General features: G+C 40.6%; 2 protein-coding genes and 1 non-coding gene across 4 annotated transcripts; all 3 read right to left on the bottom strand.

The window, feature by feature from the left end:
• Positions 1 to 863: 863 nt before the first annotated feature.
• Positions 864 to 12,107, bottom strand: gmeb1 (glucocorticoid modulatory element binding protein 1). Of its 2 annotated transcripts, none has more exons than XM_072370336.1 (10): positions 12,021 to 12,107; positions 10,444 to 10,640; positions 10,237 to 10,289; positions 10,007 to 10,122; positions 9,071 to 9,174; positions 8,726 to 8,871; positions 6,103 to 6,228; positions 5,871 to 6,008; positions 5,495 to 5,632; positions 864 to 3,242 (listed from the first exon to the last, which is right to left on the bottom strand). In XM_072370336.1, exons 2-10 carry the CDS (start codon positions 10,569 to 10,571, stop codon positions 2,389 to 2,391), a joined length of 1,803 nt encoding a protein of 600 aa, XP_072226437.1. In that variant the 5' UTR covers positions 10,572 to 10,640; positions 12,021 to 12,107; the 3' UTR covers positions 864 to 2,388. The 2 variants fall into 2 exon arrangements, with proteins under 2 accessions (XP_072226437.1, XP_072226438.1); XM_072370337.1 differs by having other exon boundaries at positions 5,495 to 5,617.
• A 472-nt stretch (positions 12,108 to 12,579) lies between these two features.
• LOC140275903 (U11 spliceosomal RNA) lies at positions 12,580 to 12,716 on the bottom strand. The gene has a single exon (XR_011908606.1). It is a non-coding gene; the product is annotated as a U11 spliceosomal RNA (small nuclear RNA).
• A 700-nt stretch (positions 12,717 to 13,416) lies between these two features.
• Positions 13,417 to 21,460, bottom strand: rab42a (RAB42, member RAS oncogene family a). Its single transcript, XM_072370032.1, has 2 exons — positions 21,104 to 21,460; positions 13,417 to 18,638 (listed from the first exon to the last, which is right to left on the bottom strand). The coding sequence occupies exons 1-2, from the start codon at positions 21,316 to 21,318 to the stop codon at positions 18,197 to 18,199; spliced, it is 657 nt and encodes a 218-aa protein (XP_072226133.1). The 5' UTR covers positions 21,319 to 21,460; the 3' UTR covers positions 13,417 to 18,196.
• Positions 21,461 to 21,510: the final 50 nt, after the last annotated feature.

Raw genomic sequence — 21,510 nt, 5'->3', positions numbered from 1 at the left:
ATATCTAGGCGAGATGTTATAACAGAACTGAGATACATTTGGACAGCTTCTTAAGTATTTAATTATCTACCCCTCTTGACTCCAGCTATGCAGTACATTGAAATCAGAAAGTAAAAAAAACCCTAATAATAATATATGTTAGACATTGATATTTCTTTGCTTTCTCCCAGCCTTGCATCACGTTTCTGTTTTTGACGTATACATCTTCTCGGCTGGAATATCATTGCAGACCGTCAGTTTTCCTCCTCTGTTAAATTACATAAAGAGCTGGGAGTCATCCTGCTGAAGGCAGCGCTGTACACTGCCTAACAGATGTCTTACTCTGGATCTCCTCTCAGTTAAACTCACAACAGCTGAGGTGATATGAACAACATTATTTTTAACAGCCTCTCCACCCTTCAGACCCCTGAAAGATCAGTCATGTCACTAATAGTAACATCCTGCAGGTCGTCTTTAGTCTTTTACACACTAAATACAGACACCTAACCTACAGCTAATGGAAAATGTTTAGAATGGCTGTGGTTCATTTTCTCTGCCGTCTCGCTGAATGAAGCGACTGCTGCCTTTTTGTACACAACACACACACAGACATGACATCATGTTATGCAGGTTTCTATTTCAGCTCTCTGGTTTGTGCAATTGCTTATGTCTTTCTCATTTAAGAATGTTTGAAGCGACTAGAGGACAGAAATGTGATAACCAAGGAGCCATAGTGTGATCATCCAGAGTCCCGCCCATGTCGAGCCACAGCAAAACAGAATGAAAACACATGGGAATCACACATTTCAGCGGGAGATCATTATTTTAACAGCGTAGAGCAGTGAACACAGAGCGCACTCTGGTGGTCAAACACTGACACACTCGTTGTTTGTTTGTTTTAATCTGATATTAAAACACATTACAAATTCAGTATGCAAATCCCCTCATTTGTTAAATTAAATTATTGGAAAAGCACAAGTTTTGAACAGGTTTTTGTTGGTGTGAGCAATAACAAAGCGCTTAAATTAATCCATGTTTGCACCTTAAGAAGGCCCACCTCTACAGTTTGAAAACTAATAAATATGCAACTACTTTACAAATGGAAAATACAGGCAAACTGGACATTAAGTATATATGTTCATTTATATCCTAACTTAAACAATGGGCTCATTAGCTCACGCTACCTATGATACTGAGAAAAGGAAAAAGAAATAAAAAGTGGAGAAAACTCTAGCAGACAGTAAGTAACCATTGAGAACAGATGCAGAAGAGATGCAGATCCAGTGAGGAGTTCAGTCCGTTCCTGTGCAGCTTTGCACAGAAGAACACTTGGTGGACCTCACAGCAAGGCCATATTCTGAAGAAATGTTAGCGTCGTGCCGTTGTCCTAAACGGACGTCACACAGTGCAAAAACAAAACAGCCTGGGTGCCACTCTACAACACAACAAACAGTGCAATTAATCCCAGCCTTAGGTTACGCCAACACTGTTACTGGTAATGAGTCCGATGGGCAGCACGGGGAGCATCCCAGCACTTTACATTTACAGTGTATTCTTTTGCCCTCACTTTGTTCATGGAGGCTTGAAGATAAATTAAGTTTATATCAACCATGTTCTTATCTAGGTTTTGGCCATCCTTTTTATCAGTATCAGACCTGTAATGAATCTATCGACAGAATATTGATCTGAAACTATGTGGATCATTGGTGAATGGTTTGAGTCAAATTGCCAAGCAACACTGCTTTATTTTTATCATGTCATCTGACATTTTCTATCATTTTATGGGGAAAAAAGCCCCCAAACACACACAAAGCAACTAGAACTGCCCACATTTCTACACACATGCCATGGCCATCCCCTCACAGTAAGAATTAGAACCAATTTGTTTATTGTGTTGCTCAAAGTCAACAAGAGAAAACAGAAAAAGGAACCTGTTAACAACAATAGGACTTTTATTAATAAATAATTAACCTAATGTGTTGGTGCTGCGTCGGAGGCTGTTGGCAATCAATGTTCCTTGCTAAGTACCATATAGCTGGTCAATGCAGGCTTATGACTGGTTTATTACTTTGTTTAGTTTAGGTTTAGTTACCCTGAAAGTCTGTTTGTCGTCTGTTAGTCTGATAATGTGACTGCTCTGGCCAAAACTACAAAAATAAGAACCAAGCTGTCATAAGCCAGAATCGTCCTTCAAATACAAAACTAACACAAGTACTCAGTATGTTCTTGGCTCTACCAGAGGAGCATATTCAAACACACACTAATAAGGAGAAATGGCTGCCCTTGTGCTTGGTCTTAGGCTGAAGCTATTTGGGGGTTTGGAGATTCTGCGTATTTACAGTCTTACGTGTGTGTGACGTCTCAGTCCATGAGTTTCTACCTGCTGTGCTGGAGAAAATAAGAGAGGTCTCATTTGACCTTATTTTCATCGTGAGTACTTTCCTCTATCACCATGATATGTACTCCTGACAGCTGCCCACTTGCGTCCAGCTGCAGCCCTTGAACCCCCTCAGTCTGCGCCTCCTGCATTTGGCACTGCGTCTCCCCTGCCTCTGATGCCATCGTCACCTCCATCCCACTCTGGACCACCATGGCGGCCCCGTCTCTGCCTGACTCACCGGTCAGCTGCAGCTCCATCACGCCAACCGCCTGCTCCACAGGAGTCGGGTTGATCTCGATGACCGTGTGCTCCTGGCCAGCCTCCGCCTCGCCCTGCATCACCTCCTGCTGCACCAGCACGGTGCCGTCCACCATCTGGCCTTCTATGGGCACCACCTCTGCACCGCCGGCCTGCTGGCTCAAGTGTACCAACTCCATGGGGCTCACCACAGTACCCAGCTGGCTGGAGTCCTGCATGGTGGTGGTGCCCACCAACGTGAGCCCCGAGGAGGGGTGTAAGGTTATGGTGTCTGTTTTTCCATCTCCAGCGACCATGTAGCGGGTGAAGAGCTGCGAGCCAGCAGGGAGCAGGGTGACGGTGTTGGAGGACTGGGCCAGGGAGGCAATGGGCAGCCCTGCCATGGTGAACGGCTGCCCCACAGAGGACAGCGAAATGGGGGAGAGAACGGTGAACTGCTGGGGCTGCAGCGCCACCTGCTGGTTGATGGGGGAGGTCAGGAGGGTGGTGGTGGAGGCGGGCCTCTGGAGACGAGGCCGCTTGGTTGGGCGCTTGTTGGGAGCTTTGCTTTTGGTGCTCTGTGGGCAGGAGAGAAGAGCCCGAACCTGCTGCTGCTTCTTCTGTTCTTCCAGCTGAATTTCCAGGTCTACAGAGACATCGAGAGCAGAGTAAGTCATGTACGGCACTAAAAAGTCATCTTCTTCTGTCAAAATTATTCCAAATTTGGATTTTGCGTCTTGTATAATTAATCTTTCATATCAATATTCATCAGAGCTGCCAGCAAATGTCAAGTCCAATCTGAAGACACAAACAGCGACTCAACAAAAATATCATCTAAAAAACTGCCTGCCTGTGGATCAGTGTTTTCACGCCCTTTAAAGTTTGCATGAAGCGTACAATTTGACTGTGTAGAGCATTTGAGATTAACATGATTTTTCTGGGCTCTGATGACTTTAATTCTATTTCAATGTGGTGCATAGATATTTACTAGATCAGATGCTGCTTTTCTTAACAGTGCGGAGGAATCCTAAGTCAGGGGTTTAACAAATGTGGTGTCATCTGATAAAAAGCACCTTTGATTTCAGTTGAAAGTACGTGGAAAAAAATTCTCAGATCGTTAGTTCAGATGAGCTGAACCCAGAGACACACAGGGATGAACCTGACTATGCTGAGGAGTTGGAAGCAGTCCACTGCCCACCGATTCTCCATCAGAGTTTAGTGTTAATGCCACCTTTCTGGGTTAAATAATGGCTTTTATCAGTATCACAATACACTCCTGATTCCTGACTTCGGGCTACATAACCTGTGACAAAGCAGACAGGAAGTCAGGACAGCGAAGTGACTGCAAACAAAAACAATTAAGTGAAAAAGAATGATGGCAAGAAAATGAATAAATGTTACTGCTATGGTTGGATGATCACATCACACCTTTCCTCTTTGCTAATGAGAGCTGGTTTTCCTATGAGCTTTGATCACATATCACTCCACATCTGTGGATGAACCACAGAATTCAGCCGCACACAGAGCAGGACGGGCCACTCTTCTGCACTCCTCTTACTGTTTTTTACTTTTTGCTCATCTCTTGCTTGCACTGATTACAAACAAGAAAACCTTTTTCTGCACATAGATTAAGACAACGCCAATGAAATCCAGCAATAAACTGTTTCTAGGCGTCATCCATCATGGATTATGAAGGGACAGGACAGGGAGAACGTCACCATTGACACCTGAAATGATCAGGAGTCAAATTATGAACCCCTGCTGTGTCTGTCCAGTCCAGCTGTAGCATTAGATGTTACAACAGGCCGCCTTGGAAAAGATACACTTGGCAGGGCTCAGTGTCAAACCGTCCACATGAGGTGGAAGGTTTGTGGACTGCGTCTGAAACCGCAGCGAAGCAAGAGAGCAACGCACAAAAACAGTGGCTCTACTTTGTCAGGATCAAGTCACAAATGTGTGTTACGTTGAATGAATGAATGAATGAATGAATGAATGAATGAATGAATGAATGAATGAAGTCAAAGCCCCTCATCCTCCCTGCACCCTGTGAAAACCATGTTTTTGTACCACCTTTTGAACTGGGTCATGCTTGGACATTGCTTGAGCTCCTCACCCAACCAGCTTCACTCTACATGTGGAAATGCAACATATCTTTAATGTTGCAAGGACACGAAGATGTTTTAAATTGTACCCCCCCCCCCCTCAGATTAGATTCCCCATCTCTGCTAAAAAACAAGTTTTGTATATTTCCAGGAAGCAGGTTGTTGATTGCTCTGCGCGTAATTCATGCTGTGTGGAATTGAACCAGGTCAATGAATTTTAATGTTTTTGATTTTAAGAATAGTTCATTTGTGTGATCTTTGTAATCAGCATTCAGAATGATCCATATGGCTCTTTTTTGCAGTACTGATACTGATTATAATGTGCATTTGTAAGTGTTGCCCCAAACCGCCGCACAGTCATTTAAATACGATTTAACCAGTGAACAGTAGAGAATGTGGAGTGATTTGTGGTCCAGAATGTATTTCACCTCACTGAGATGCTTCTTGACAGTTTATTTTGTACATGTTTTGCGTGAGGTTTTCACTTTATTTTGTCATCTATTATAAACGTATTGTCATGAACTTCCAGCTGCACTTGTGTATATGAAATGAATATACGTAATATGAAATGAAGTGAATCATTTTGCCCTCAGAACACCAAATCCTTTTCATCTCTTTCCTGTGACTCTACAATCTGGATTCACGTGTTTGTGTTTTTGTTTTGGCAAGCACGTATTACCCCGGCAAACTTCCTAAAAAGATAAAAAGTAGCTTTAATCCCAGCTCTATTTTAGATGCAGTCAGAGAAGAAGAAGAAGAAGAAGAAGAAGAGCCTTGCTTTGGCTCGGTTACTCACTGGCGAGCGAGCTGAGGATCTGCTCCTGACTGGGATCCGTCTGCTGCCGCCTCCTCTCCAGAATCTTCTTGACTGAGTCCAGCAGGTCGAAGACTTGAGCGAGGTTACTGAGCACTGCCACCTCTACCAGACAGGAATCTGGGATCAGTGTGGCAACCAATCAAAAGGTCAGTAAGAAAGGAGGAACAAATTCAGCTGCTGTAAATCACAACACATTTTATTATTACTGCCACAGAACTCTGATGTTGGTTTCGTCCAGCAGCTCAATTTGCTCTTTCTTTCAATTTGATTCAGATTCACATCGACATGAATCACTGCAGAGTCAAGTTTTTCATCCCTAGCAACATTTCGATGTCCCCTCAGCCTGGCTCTTTACCTGTGTCCTGTAAGGCAGCCTGCTCCCTGCGCTGCAGCACGCCGTTCAGCAGCTGCACCAGCTCCGTGTTGATGTTGGTCACAACCTCACCCAGTAAACCCACGTCGGCGATGCCTTTCCAGAAGTTCAGCGCATCCTCTGTGGGCGAAAACGACACACGCAGCCTCAGTCTCCTTTCTTTACCTTCATTGTGACAGCAGTGGTCGGTATTTGGTTGTGCGTTCTCTGTAACCTGAAATCTCATTGGATCCCTTCTTGTCTCCGGCTTCCAGAGAGCTTGCGCTCCAGTCCAACTTCCCGCCCAATAACTCGGCTCGATCGTCGCTCGCTGCCCCGCCGTTCCCCAGGACAGCCTGAGCTGCAGTTCACAACAGAGAGCCCGCATTAGGCTTGGGATTTAGACAGATGAACACCCGGAATTGCAGAAAAAGAAATTCATGTTTAACAAAAATTTACGGGATAAAAAAAATGGCTGCCAATTGCCATGGGAACCATTTAAAAGTCTTTTGATTATCAACAGAGCTGGAGGTGTTTTTCTGTATGTTCGTGCTCGCTGAACAGATGGGTCGACACAATGATCTCACGGGCATTTTACTCAGGAAAGTTGTAGAGTCTTCGCCGTTTAGAATGTCTCCTCAGCTGGTTTTAACCGACACCTTTTTGCCGTACATCGTGTTTGTCTAACTACGGAAGCTGAGAGCGAACACGCTTCATGAAAAGTTTTAATGTGGTTATATCGAGATGAATTTTTTTTAAAAAGATGGTTTTCTTGTGACAAAAGAGTCATTTGTGATGTTTGCTAACGATAGCGTGTTAATATTTTTTAGTTTCAGTTACTTCAGTGAAGTAAAGTTAACTTTCCTGTCACAACAAACCTGCAGAGAACCTCCCGGCTGTAGTGGAGCTGCTTCGGTTCTTATCAGCACCCACAAGTCGGTGCTGACTTAACATTACAGATCCAGCCCGAGTGTCGTGGGAGTGATGAAGAACCATGACATTGGGTATCGAGACAAGAACTGCTCATTTTAAAGCTTGTGATCTCAAGAGGTAAAACCACATTTTCTCATAACGCATCTTTGTTGAAAAATGTCTTGTGAAAATGAGATAAATAAACGTGCTGACAACAAGCTGTGTTATCTCCAGATAACAGCATCAAGATCAACAATCGCAGGCGGGGCCGCTCTCAGCTTCCGTGTCAGACAGAGGCTGCAGCATGTTAGAAAAAAAACATTTGAGGATGAACTGAAAGTAAACTGCTCTCCTGTTTCAGAGTTAGGAGCTGGCAGGTTAGCAGATTTACTCACGAGCACGAGTTCAGCTTGACTTTTGCCTCACACGCTGTTCATGTGCTGAATGTTACCAAATAGTATTAAGCTTCGACTTTGAACATCATGCAGTTAAACTGAGAGCTGGTGCTCGCGACAGACTTGGCGTCGAATTGTACGTGTAAGCTGGTTGTGGGCTCATTTAGTACCAGGAAGCAGGTTTAAAGGATATTAATGGATGTCTTTATCCCCGGTGAGCTTCTTTAATGACAAGTATTGTATTATTAGACGCAGAATGTTCTAATTTCAATCAGAGAAGATGAAAATAAATGGTTGTTAGGGTTTTTAACATTTATCTCATGATATACCCTGTGTTACAACTACCTTACTGTGCCTTTAATTGTATTGCTATGCTTTAACTGCATTTCTTACGCTTTACTATACACGTCCTATATGACATATACTGCATTTAGTTCCAATCATGTGGCGAGGAAATTAGGGTGCTTGTGAACAAAGAGAGATGCCTCAGGACGGAGTCTTCCAGAGGTCAACCGAGTTCACCCGAGTTCACACTACAAACCAACAATGGCTGATTCACACTAGTTTATTGATGTATCTCTTTGTATGATTGTCGTCAAGGTCTCACACTCTAATTGGCAGATTTGCCTCCATTTGGAGATGCATACGTAAACGACCGACGTTCTGATTTTTCTATGAAACCCTTTGTTTTTGTAAAGCTCTTCCCCCTTTCTTATCTCTGAATAAAACCAGGCTGCTGCAATGAGGGAGTCGGAGATTGTTGTAGGTTGCTTAGACACATACACCTGTGGCTGAAGCAGCGACGGCTCTCCCCTTTTGCAAAAGCTGAACTTTATATTGATCTCTTGTGTGGTTCTTTCTGTTTAAGGTGGGACTTCGTTAGTAAGAACGAAAAACCCCATCAATGGTATTTCTCATTGCAAATGTATTATTAAGTGAACAGCTACTGCTTCATTCCTTGTATCTGGACAAACTTTTGATCTTCATCTAGAAATCTGATCTAATCTTCAATAAACTATAGTCAAATCCAAAGAACAATTTTCTCACATATATATCAAACCAATTTCCATGAAACAGAATTGCTTGCTTATTACACTGGATGTTGTTGATGTTTTTAATGACATTTCATCATTTCAAGTGGATCTTAGCCTGAATTAGATTAAATGGGTACAGAAAATGGATGAATAAGTGGATCTTGTCCCCCACAATTTAGTAGCTATGCAGATGCACCTTGTAGATACAGAAAACCTAAATGCAGCATCCTCTAGGTTTTCTGGATCTGCAGGGTTGGGGAATGGAACAGGGGTTAGTTTTCTACTCATGTGCGACTCATTTGTGTGGTGTTTATAATATGGTGACTGGAGCTTATGGGTGAAGCTAAGCTTCTAAAAACAGGGATCAGGAGACAAAAGTGTTCATGCTAAAACAAATATAAGGATAGTTTTTGTAGTTTTAACTGAAATTAACCAGACACTCATTTTGACAAGCAACTTTTCAGCTGCCTAAATAAGTCTTGAAATATTGAATATTATTTTCTTTGAGCATTCTTACCCTGAGACGTGGACGTGGTGAGCCCGCTGCCGTCCGGAGGGAAGCGAGTGTTGTTGATTAAAAGGTCGAACTTGGTGCTGCGACACGTGTTGGTGCACAGCGTGCTGTGCTGGTAGAAGTCCAGCTGACCTGAATCCATCATTTTTCTGAAGAAAACCAACAGAATTAGTTTCTTCTCATCGAGCCGCACAGAATATTTCACTGCGTCATCACTTCAGAGCTGCACGAGCCACATCTCTGTTCGTTTTTGTCAGCAGCAAGCCAACGAGCCCGGGGGAAGCTCCAGCCACGATAATTACCATGTGGTGAGCTAATGTAGCTTTTGACTCTGTATTTTCTCCTCACCTCAGCATGACTCCCCCCATCCTGATGGCTCTTTTCCAGTCTTTTAGGGTGGCTTTCCCAGAAATGTGCACAAACTGCTTGGGACTGATCAGCTGGTCTTCATACTTCAGGAGAGAGTAGTCGACAAGTTAATGCGCCATGTAAGCCACAAGAAACAAAAGACAGGTAGATGTTTACTGACAAACTACAGGTCATGTCAGGAGGACCAAATAGTCTCCTGCAGCACAATTCATAAAAAATCCCAGCCAGAATCAGGTGTAGAATTTAAAAAAAATTTTTTTTACTATGAAGCAAAGAGATTATGTTAAAGCAACAGATGTTTTAGTTTGAAAGTTGGCCATTTCTTTTTAAAATGGGAGATAAATTTGATGCTTCCTAAGTCTAAAAAAAAAAAGAAAAGACATTTGAATCTTAGCTTTTAAAAGAGAACAAATCCAGGCATTTACTCCCTTTGGTTCAAGAGAAGCTCTTTATTTTGGGTATACCACCAATGGGCAGGGGTTAAATTACCAGGGACTATGTTCCATTCTGTACCACCGTTCTGAATCAGTTTCAACTCATTCCTATTACTCTGTTGTAAGCATCTGAGTCAACAAAACATTTTGAGCATTTGTTGTTCTTCACTGTTCGTTTCAGGCACAGCTGGAGCAGCTATGAAGGATCAGACAGAGCACCTGTTTAGTCCAGCTCATTCATAACTCTACGCTTAAAAGATGAGCAAGAAAATCCGCTACAAAAGCAAATATTTATCTTTATCTCTAACAGGTCATGTAGCGGTTATCACAATAAAAGTGTTTGCGTTCTAAAAGTTGTGAAGTGAGTGACCTGAGACCGAGTGGTCATGTAGTTTCATATTGTAATTACTTCATGTATTTACCATTTGGTATCCATGCAGATGCCAAAATAAATAAATAAATAAATGTGATGAATACCAACCTTTACACATTTTACATTGATTCCTGGGCACACAAATTTCTTCACTAGCAACAGAGCTTTACAGTCTCCGCATGTAATGGGACAGCCGATTTCCACATCGTCTCCGTCTGTTTGCTCTACAGTAAAGAAAAGAAACAAACAACATTTAGCCTTTTGTGAAGTAATCTGTTTAACCTCTGCGTCTCTTCATCATTTAAGCTTGCCGGGACATCACTCTGACAGCCTCTTACCTGGGTGAGCCTCAACAGCCATGACAGCTGCATCTGTTTCAGCAGACTCATCTCTGAAAAAGAAAACAGTTCTCACATCACTTCCTGGTTAAGCAGAGTGAGTAACCACAAGACTAATCATCTGCCACCCCTGTAGATGTGTTTTGATGCCATTTAGTTTTGCAGTGGACTGTACTTTCCATCTGTAATCCTGGCTTCAGTACATACCCAGTGGTGATGGGCTGGAGCTGGAGTATGACCTGAGTCTTACTGGGGTCATCACAGTCAACGTCACCGTCGGCCTTCACCATCACCACGTCCGCAACGGACACCGTGACCTCGTCCGTGGTCGCCATCACACTCAGAGGAGTTGACTAAAGAGGTGGGGGCGCACTCATGCAACAGCTATCAAGGAGGCTGTTCATCTGAAAAGCCAGAGGTACATTTCAGAAAAGGCAGATTAAAAATTTTTTTTTATTTAATTACCCCCCCCCCCTCATGTTGATATGAAGACTAAAAACTAAAAAGCAGCCTCACATCCCCAAAGCTACTTTCAGACCGTACCGTTAGCCTACTTAAGCTATTTAACTTTGTCAAGCTAACTAGAGCTAATCCATACCCAGCTAAATGACTTTTTAAACCAAAGTTAAGACATTCTGTGCACTGTTAGCATACTGAAACATAGGTCAGTTTAAATAAATGTTTTTTTTCAATATATATGCTTATTCTATCAATACATTAAACTATCTTTGAACATGAACGAAACTTAATTTGGAATCTCTAATTTTCATATTGATGTAGCCTTGCCACGAAGAGGCAGTGACTGACATGTAATCGCACACGACCATTTAAATTGGTTAAGACGTACAAAACTCACTAAACTAGTGTACTGTTAAAACTCTAATAATATATTATTCTTCAGAAATGGTTTGTACTGCCTCAATATGCAATATTGTCTGGGAATTAGTACCTGCAATAACCACAACAAGTACGCTTTATTAACTTAACATCTAAAATTGTATTAATTTCAGTCGCGCTCGTAGAGACTGTCATCTCTCGCAGCACCACTACGGCTAATAAACTGACGTAAATGTGCTTTGTTATAGCGTAACCCCACAGACAGCAGTGCACATTTAAAAACTTTCCCATTTCAGCAGAAAGCAACGGTGGCGTGGTTTTTTTCCACACGCACTAGGGAATGCAAAACACAGTTAGCTTAAACAATTGTGGCGTTATCGGAGTTGGTAAACCCTTAACAATTTCACTCCTGCTGAATTAGGTCCCTCTTGACAGCAATTATACTTCTATTTCCTGATGTTGGCAATGTTAACATCACAACGGGGAGCCCGCTGCTTTTCGCTGTTGAGATCCACGCAGCTACCAGACTAGGCTCGGTGGTAGCCATTGCAGCTAACGTAAGGGCGTAACTTGATGTGTGGAAATACGGACAATATTGGAAACTACACTGCCCGAAACGGGTAAAGCTTTGCATTTAAAGTGTGACGGCTACGTGCCGGTTGTCTATGAACCGTACGTCCCTTCGTAACTCTGCATTTTAACTATCCGCTCCCCCTCAAAATGACGTCTCCCTGTGCGGCGGCACGTACGGCAAACAACGGCACGGCGACGGCGTTGCCCCTCCATTCTGTACGAGCCTGCCTGACTGAACCCCTTCCGCAATATATATATATATATATATATATACAAACTCACCGGCTGAAACTACTGTTAGTGTCGGAGGAACGACTGACATGTCGCAGCAATGTATATATAAAATCACATTGTAAAAAAAGGCCTGTCCTTACCGTTTTATGAAGACAAACGCATCCCTAGATTGTGGAGCTGAAGCGCATGCGTACTTGACTGATGGAGCCTAACTTCCTGCTGAACAACACTTGCCTTTTTCACGCTCTTACAAAGGGACGAAATCGTACAAATTCATTTGAATTAACGTGAGAATAATATGTATAACAGTGAAAAGCATTTAAAGCGTCTCAACTGCTTACATGTTTGCTTTCCGAGCCAAATTATCGACGTCTTTGCTTTGCATGCCATAATTGTTTTTAAACGCGACCACGCATACAGTTTATGCCTTTAAGCGGTTTACATGAGAACTACATAAATGCTAACGTGAATGCTAACATGGAGGTTGATTATAGTAAAATCCAAAAATTCCTGATTGAGCTAATAACATATTAGTTCATGAGTCAACACTGTGCAATGAGTGTTAATATAAAGTGAACATCATTACTATATACGTGTGCAATGAGTGTTAAACTTAAATGAGAGTCATTAGATACACGTTATGAAGCACTGTTTCACTAAGAGTAGGTTACATTTCTTTACTATTTGACATATAATAGGTGAGACGCCGGGACAAACGATCACCAGCAGTCTCGGTTTTCAAAAATTGTGCTTCCGAAATCTCTTGATAGCGATTCCGCAGAGACGGTGAGACAACCCTCACCATCTCTGTACCAATCATAGCAGAAGCCCTTTTTAACACGAAATCAGTCTGAAGTAGAATATATTCAAAGGTAGCATGTTCCTCACTTAGGGTTAGACTATTTACTGTATGCTTTGAGTATTGTATAATTTATAAAATTATCAATTGAGTTATGATAAGAATATATAAAAAATTGAGACATTGTTACATTAAAACTGAAATTTAATCATTTATAGATGTGAGGATTTGACCATCCGAAAAGCATGATGGGAAAGAATAGGCGGGGCAATGTAATGCCGTTGACTGTCATTGGATACCGTTAGCATCAGTGCTGCGTTCAGGTAATGTGGGCAACTATAAAACAAAACAGAGAATAAAGGTGATTTAGCTGTTTTAAAAGGCCTCAAGCCAGTTGATTTGCCCTACTTTTTAAAAATATATTTCTTTTTATGTTTTTTAATGCTTAATGTTTTTTTTTACTTTGAATACTTGAGCATGGTAACTATAAAGGCTAACATGACTGTATTTGATTATTTATGACATTTAGCTGTACTTTTTTAAAGCTCCTTCCACATTGGTATTATTTCTGAAGACATGCCACTCCCTGTAGAAATAAATGCTTTATTCTTTGTCAGCTATAAAAATCTTTAATTCGAACTTGTGTCTATGTATGAGGTTATGAATAATGCCTGTTGCCATTGGCAAAAAATAATGAGCATAACATAAAATCATGACACATAGTATCAGTCATGGGTTTGAACAAACACTTTAATTCAAAATGAATGGGTGGATGTGTTCAAACTTTTTCTCTATTATGTACTTTCCAATGATCTTAATTGGTTGCTTCAAAGTTGATGAACATGAATTTGCAGAGTTTTCACATACAACACTGTGATCAATGCACCAATTCAGTCTAGTCTAAAAATAACAATAGTGTAGCGCTGCCAAATCTTTATCTCGACAGAAAAAAAAAATCACACAGAAGGAAACTCAAATTCATTTTACATAAAATATATAAAATTAATAACATTTCTTGAATAATCATGTGGAATGTGACCTTTGTAGACAAAAATTGTACATTTTGTATCATCCTGCATGCCAAACAGCTACTGATTTTAGTAAAGATCTCATGAAGGATTAAAAAAATAAATAAACTAATTGACATTATGATGCAGTTTCATAGTTTCAAATGTGCATATTTGCTTTCATTCTTCAGTGTGAGATATAACCTACATGTGTTGAGTTCAAGTATGGGGCCTAATATCTACAGCTCAACACAACATTTTACTTTTTGAATCTCATGGCTTTTTTTTGGCTTATGTGGGTAAAATGTGGCTGTTCACCAAGAAATTGTTCGATTTGTATAAAATAAACTTAATGGGTATTCTGTACATCCTTGTTAAGACATACATACAAAAACAAACAAAAAATATGTTAATTTTTCTGCCTCAGAGGTAGAGCCAGTACACAGTTCATACTTGACTTTTGCCTTGCAACATAAACAGAAGTGCGTCATATTGGTTGACTACAAACAGATAACACAATGGGACTGGATATTGTAGTGGTATGATTGCCACCTTTCATGTGGGAGATCTGGATTCAAATCTCCTGCATGAAAGGTACTATCTCCAGTAGGAGTCCTGAGGCAAGACCCCCTTACCCTATCTGCCTATCCTTAAGTTGCTTTGGATAAAAGCGTCTGCTAAATGCATCAACATAAATTAAACAACAACCAAACTTTACAGAAAAATAAGTAATAAGATGTTTATTCAACATTCTAGAGTGTAAAAATCTAATTTCTGTGACTACACTGGCTACTGTAACCTAGCTTTAGCAAACACTAACTGATCCACTATTTCTGTACTCCTTTCAATTGATGCTTTATCTTTGGTTTGTCATATCACATAGACAATTCTACTGCTGAATCTAATCCAATCATCATTATCAACTAAAAATGCAGGTGAAATTGGTCAAAAAAAATAAATTGGTTGTGGTGCTAAAAGCTAACTAGACTAGCTTAGCCATGCAGCATTTGAGAGTTGATCCTACTCAAATTGGAGGATTTTATTCAAGTTATATTTTAAAAATTTGTCTTACTGTCTTCGATTGAATGCATAATAATTAAACATTGTTTCTTTATGGTGTTTCCTGCATACTCAAGAGTCAAACCCGGAATGCATTTTTTAAATAACAATTTAGGATTTGTGCAACATAAATGACAATTACATATTGAAGTCTTATGGGACGTACAATTTAAATTTTCTAACTTGTTCACTTGTTATATATGATGAATTCCATCTTCAGATTTTAACTTCATACTTCCCCCTGACTGCTCACCTACAGGTGATGCTCTATAATGGTGGGGTAGCAAGCTATAGGCATATTCTGGAGTTCAGATTTAGCTAAATCAGCTGCACTTAGTCTTTATGCTAAACTATTCCAGTCAGCTCCAGTTCTGTAATTAATACAAAGACATGAGAGTGACATCAATGGTCTCTCATACTTAAGAGAGAAAGCAAATACCCAGATTTCAGCAAATTCTTTCTTTTAATAACACAGCAGGACAGGGACTGAATTTTTACGAATGTAGTTACGATCACCATCATCATCATCACTCAGAACAGTTACTGTTAATGTAGCAGCACAGCTTGTAAGATTAAAAATGCAGTTGAAAATCTTTAGCTTTTTCTCATTGTTGGCTATAGAGGCATCTAATAATGCATCTGTTCTTCCCATAGATTAAGTCTTTCAGTGTGACATTTCTTCTGATTATATATCCAGTATCATCGCTAAAACTAAACATGTCTGCCATCTTCATGAGTAGTATTCAGGAGCAGGAGTCATGCTCATTGGGGAACAGTTTCCTAACAGCACAGTTACAATATACAATATCATACAATTTAACCCCACATAAATAAAAGAGAAAAGTGAGAAAGGCAGTAGAAGAGACATACTTAGATTGGTTGTTTAAAAGTAGATCTAGCAAGATTTCAGGGTGTAAAACCCCTACATAATGAAGTCTTCATCTGCACTGAGAAAATTAAATGCTAACATCTGATTGTCAGACAAACAAAAACGTTAAGCACATATTATGAACTGTAGTTCTACTGTCAACGGCAGATGGTGGTTTATCAGGTAGTGTCTAATTTAAATCTGTGCAGAAAAGTAAAAATAAAGGGACGCTGCATATGTACCAGAATACATTCCTTACAAAATATTAAGCTGCAACAACAGATAGTGCATATGAGTGAAATAGAATGTAAAAACAAATACAAAGTCAAACCTACAGAATGCATCATTTTGTGTGTGTGGAGAAGTGTTTTGGTGAGATGCTGGTGAAGGGTGAATAGATAAGGTAAAATAAACTATTAAAAGTGGAATATAGTCTGTTGGACACACCAGGCTTGTTATCATCGGATTATCAACTTCTGTGGTTAAAATTCTCTGGAGGCCTCAGAAAGAATTCACGATCCTATGTGCGTTGGAGCTCATGTGTGCAGACATGCTTTCATTGTAACAACAATTCACTGCTCAGAAAAAAAAATATATTGCCAACTTGGAGGAAGAACCAAAATTCTCTCACTCAAGTGAAAACACAAGTTACATCAATGGTGTGTGAGCATCAGTTGGCAAACAAAAGTATTAATTCAGCAATTTCAATTTTTTTCCCTTCATGACTAATGTAAGTGCCATATATCAGGTTTTCATAACAGCTTTAATGAATTAGCCCTAAATAATGAGAAAAACTCTTCACCTTCTCTCTGAGCGTATGAATGTCTGTACTATGTTAGGAGCCAGGAGGTTACAAACCTGGCTAGACATGAAGTGTGGAAGCAGGAGAAGCAGGTCGCTTCGGTCTTTTCAACATGTAAAACAAGCACCTACAGACACCTTTAATGGAGAGAAACGAAAAATATTACTTTCTCATATATATTTGCGTATCTGAAGCGACAACTAAAGTAAAAAAAAAAATAACATAACACAATCCTGACACCATTTAGTGAGCTATTCGGTGGTGTCTCTCCATCTCATCTAAAACTGTCTTCTCCAAAGGTGCTATGGCACTTTATCCCTGCGGTATTGTGACCAAATAATGTCACATCAAGTATTGCATTTAGACCTCAGAAAATAGTGTTAAATTGTGAAAAAAGGGAGGTAATGTCTTTTTAAAATCTTTACAAGGAATTAATTTGGACCCAAACAGAACTGTTGCTATTTTCAGGATTTCTTTATGCTGTAACATGTTGTAGCGACTTCAGTTATGTGTCTTCAGCAAACGCAAAACAGTAGAAAGTTATCAATCATAAATTTTAGTATCTTTACTAAACACATAATTTAATAAACACAAAATGTCTTCATGAGCTGCTTGTTATGGGTATTTTCAAACTAAAAGGAGAGCCATGCATGCCGAGTTATTGTGTCCTGATGCCAACTCCTCACCACATACTACACAGAGACGTCATATCTTAAAAAACTAATTACTGATTCTCAAGGTTTACTGTTTTTTTTTTTACACCCAAAGTTGCTTCTCGCTGATACTTTTGGAACATCATAAAGCTAGCAACACATCCATGTATAACAGTGGATTTTATGAGTTAGTGCTTTTCAATCTTCAGGCCTGTGTGAAGTTACTTTTGAAAACTGAGCTTTTAACATGACAAATTGATATTTATTGAAACTGCAAACAGCTGCAGGTGAAAGTCAAACTCTCTTTTCTGTCATTGTTAAAGGTCTGATGACTGAGAGATTAACCTCTTGAGCACTTCTTGCTGATGTTGACACTATGTACAGTTATCTCAATGGGATCTTCTAATTACAATTACCTATCTTTATGTATACACCTTAACTACAAATAATTTCTATTCATAGACATTACTCATCTATTCACAAAACGATCAAAGTTCTAAGTAAGTCTGGCACAAGTGCCCACAACTTACAATAGCAAGAGGAGCATATTGATTGAATATGGTGACACTTACTACAGAGTGTGCTGTGTCTGTTCACGACATCAATCACCAATTTGAGAGCTTTCAGTGACTTTTTAGTCATCATCTCTGCATTTTAAAATATTTTTTTTTTTAAATTTTAGAGTCACAACATATTGCAGGCAAAGCATTGCACAAACTTGATAGGTAGAAACCCACAGAAGTACCATGAAATGGAGGTGACACCAGACCAAAGTATTAATCTATCTTTTCCTTCTCATATTAAGTAGTCCATTTGCTCCAGTACTGAGAAACTGAGAAATGGCTACATAATCCCTAAAGCATGTTCACACTGGCATGTTTTGTAGGTTCTTTTGAAAACAAGGCCCAAAACACCTTAACTCATGCTACCCCACATGGATTACAAGAAACAAGTTGCCTAGTTGTCATTGTGACACACATATAAAGGGCACAAATCACGAGGTGAAGAGGTGATGCATGGTGATATCACAGGGTGCTAAGCCTGAGTGATTTGGTTTTGATGGATGGCTGTGAGACAAAGTGAGCTCACAGTGTGATGGGATAGAGTTTGGACACAAAGAGTTCTCAGTCAGCAGTGACAGCCCTTTTCAGCAGAGGCTGTAGCTAGTTCCTCTTCGTCCTCACCTTGGTAGAGGACCTTGGCAGTGAGGCCGCTTTTCACCCCATCCCAGCCATCACGGGTAACGATCTCCCCCATCTTCATTAGCTCGTAGATGTCTCTGGTCAGCAGCTCAAATGCCCGGTCCACGTTGCTGTTGCACTTAGCTGAAGTCTCAACGTAGCGGATTCCCAGTTCGGCAGCAAGCTGCTCCGCCTCGTCCCGGCTCACCTTGCGGTCTTTGTTGAGGTCGCTCTTGTGGCCAATAAGAATGTAGACCATGTGGTGAGGCAGGATGTGCTCACTCACTTCCTTGTGCCATTCCCTCACATGGTCAAAAGTTTTGCGGTTGGTGAGGTCAAAGACTAACAGCCCTCCAACGGAATTACGGTAATATGATGTTGTGATAGACCTGGTGGGTAGACACAATGACATATTAGTAGCTAGAGGCAAAGTCCTACAGATTCATCGCATCACACAGAGGGGCCTAAAAGGATCCTACATAAGTTTGAGTGATGAGTTTAAGGTACATCTTTGAGGAAAATCTCATGTCAGATGAGACAAGTTACAAGAGCAACCAAATGAAAACTTTGCTATGTATACACATATTGACAATGAAAAATTCTTGATTCTTGAAAAAAGTTCAAGTCAAGCCAGGAATCTTGGCACAATAAATCTCAAGTCAAGCTCTGAATAGAGTATTAGGTGATACATATCAAAATATTGTCACACGTCAGTCAAGACAAATCTACGGAGCCCGACAAGTGCCACCAGGAGAAAAAAACAAATCCAGGTGGAAAACCGTGAACCAGTTTAATAATCTGTGCACATGGAGTTTTTTTTTTCTTTCTTCTGGCTGCACCTGCCGGGCTCCGTACCAGCCAAGAAAATTCATGTATCTCTGAGGTCAAATGTAAGGTCAACCTGTTCATTTCAACCCCCACAAACATTGCTCAAAGTTTCAGTTGTTAAATATAGCTGTAACTAACGTTTTGAGACAAATTGAATTTGCTAAATAGTCAGTCAGAGAAGCTTGAGTGAAATTCCAAGCCAGTTGACTTACCAACATAAATCAATTTAAATAAAGTATTAAGTCAAGTTTCTCATTGGCTTTTAAGCCTAAGCAACTTGCTTGAGCCTCCATAAACAGTTTAATTCACGGGTTTGATAGATAAATCCGAGTCATATTGCTACGAAAGGTCCCTCTGTCCTGATTTTACAAAATCCGAGCTTGAGGTTAATAATAAGGAGGACTGAGTAACTGCACACTGTGCATGCTTCCTGTATGCAATACTTTATTTTCAGACTCGTAACATGAAATGTACATCTGGATATATTAGCTGAATGATAACATAGTTTTCCCATCTGCATGTGGTCTTAAAATGTATTCTTGTTTTCAGATTTTTCTGCACTGTGGTTGGTTAACGGTAAGGGATGGAGATTTAAGGGCCCCAAGGTTATTCTGAGCCCCCAGGTATGCACAGCTTTTTAAATACATATCTAATTATTGCAACTTTTTGTTGTCACTTGGAGTCTTAAAATATGTGGAACAGTTTAAGATATAAGCTATATTTGCTTGTGTTGGTCATGCTGTGGTGCTTTGTGGTGGGAGGAAAATGAAGTGTCTGTAAGAATTAAGACTGACTGTGCTTTTAACTCATGGTTCTTCGTTCTTTTTTATTTTCTATCCTGCTCAACATACCCACATTTTCTATCTCCAACTAGCCTTTTGGAGCCCATCTGCATTGGTTGCATAACCACAATCATTCATTCTGTTTGGAGTGAGAGCAGCACAGACAAATTCATATGTGTGCTCCAGTCCTACTCAACTTGTGTGTGAATTTGGCCATGCTGTACAGCATTTACACCCGGCTGCTATATGCACATAATGCGAGCCTGGTGATGCTCAAATGTTAACAGCCTCCTCTGAACCCTGTGGATTCTGTGCACACTGACATCTTGTGTTCACACCCTTTTCCCCTCATCCAAATAAGATATTATAATTTATCTCACATGTTATTAACCATGGCCTTCAAGGGCTTTCCAAAACAACCTACATGCACTATTCTGGAATGTGAGCCTGTCAGATTTGATATATATATTAGTTTATAACGCGTAGATTTAGATGATTGGAAGAGGAAACAAATATGTTTAATTTCCCGCACATGTAGGCTTTTTATATACATATAAAAAGCCTACAGGTTGTGATCCATGCACATGGTTATTTATATACGGCTGGTTAATGTCCCAAACATTTCCCACAACCACAACCATTAAAGGAAAAGTGAAAGATTAAAGCGTGGCGATGCCTGAAGGAAAACACCCTGAGAAGCTCCGGCTTCAAAGGGAGAAGCAGATCTAAGAGTGGAGCTTCTTCTGAAGACACACAAGTCCTTAAAAAGAAATCACTTCTGACAGCAGGGACACATAAAAAGCAGACTCAGCAACAGGGTAGAGGATTGAAAAATAAATCCACTTAAAGAATTCAGGACTGGTATTGACTTGTCATCTCTGCGTTGCCCTGGAGACCGTAGAGTCAGAATGTAAGGCAATCAATCTGAGGCCTAAATATGAGGAGGCTGCCCATCATCCGTGAATGAATGATGCAGCTTGATATATGCTGTTGCTACACATGCCAGGGCATAATTCAAGCTCATCCTGACCATTTTCTAAACACACAAGCAGCATTACACCCCAGTGCAATTGTACATGGTCCTAATTTCATTTAAAGGCTCACATTTTAAAAATGGCACAACAAACGCGACAGCGCTCAGAGGCCTCTCGGTTATTTAACGTCAAATCTCTGAAGAATAGTCTCCACAGTTTAGAGATCTTTCATATAACCCAGAAACATTCTCGACCAACCGTGTTTGCTACCTGAATCGTTCCTGGCCGGCTGTGTCCCAGAGCTGGAGCTTTATTTTAACTCCGGGCTCAATATCAAGCGAGCGGGCATAAAAATCGACCCCGACCGTTGGATCCGCCACATCGCTGTAAATCCCGTCCGTGAAGCGTTTCAGCAGCGACGACTTCCCCACAGTGGAGTCCCCGAGTAGAATGATTCGGAACTGGTATTGCCACAAAATATCCATGGCATGACTAGGAGACTATGAGAATGAGATACAGCGGCGTGTGTGCCTGTGTAACAAAGCCCTGTGCGCGGCGTGTTTACATGGAGCCCCGGCTGCCGCTGCCTTCTGCTCAGGAAGAGACGCGAAACGCAGAGCGACCGCACAAGTCACGTGATAGATTTACCTATGCTCTGCAATATCAACCCTATAAAC

The sequence above is a fragment of the Leuresthes tenuis genome, unplaced genomic scaffold, assembly GCF_036924035.1.
Source record: "Leuresthes tenuis unplaced genomic scaffold, fLeuTen1.0.hap1 SCAF_18, whole genome shotgun sequence".
Classification (NCBI taxonomy): domain Eukaryota; kingdom Metazoa; phylum Chordata; class Actinopteri; order Atheriniformes; family Atherinopsidae; genus Leuresthes; species Leuresthes tenuis.
This window is presented reverse-complemented; position numbering and strand designations above follow the sequence as displayed.

What these genes read in the sequence shown, in the direction of transcription:
- rab42a (XM_072370032.1), bottom strand. Translation starts at nt 21,318, where the DNA reads ATGGATATTTTGTGGCAATACCAGTTCCGAATCATTCTACTCGGGGAC. An exon ending in GCCGGCCAGGAACGATTCAG is followed by an intron (nt 18,639 to 21,103) that starts GTAGCAAACACG and finishes TCTACCCACCAG; the next exon opens with GTCTATCACAACATCATATT.
- gmeb1 (XM_072370336.1), bottom strand. Translation starts at nt 10,571, where the DNA reads ATGGCGACCACGGACGAGGTCACGGTGTCCGTTGCGGACGTGGTGATG. An exon ending in GGCTGTTGAGGCTCACCCAG is followed by an intron (nt 10,123 to 10,236) that starts GTAAGAGGCTGT and finishes TCTTTACTGTAG; the next exon opens with AGCAAACAGACGGAGACGAT. An exon ending in TCAATGTAAAATGTGTAAAG is followed by an intron (nt 9,175 to 10,006) that starts GTTGGTATTCAT and finishes TCTCTCCTGAAG; the next exon opens with TATGAAGACCAGCTGATCAG.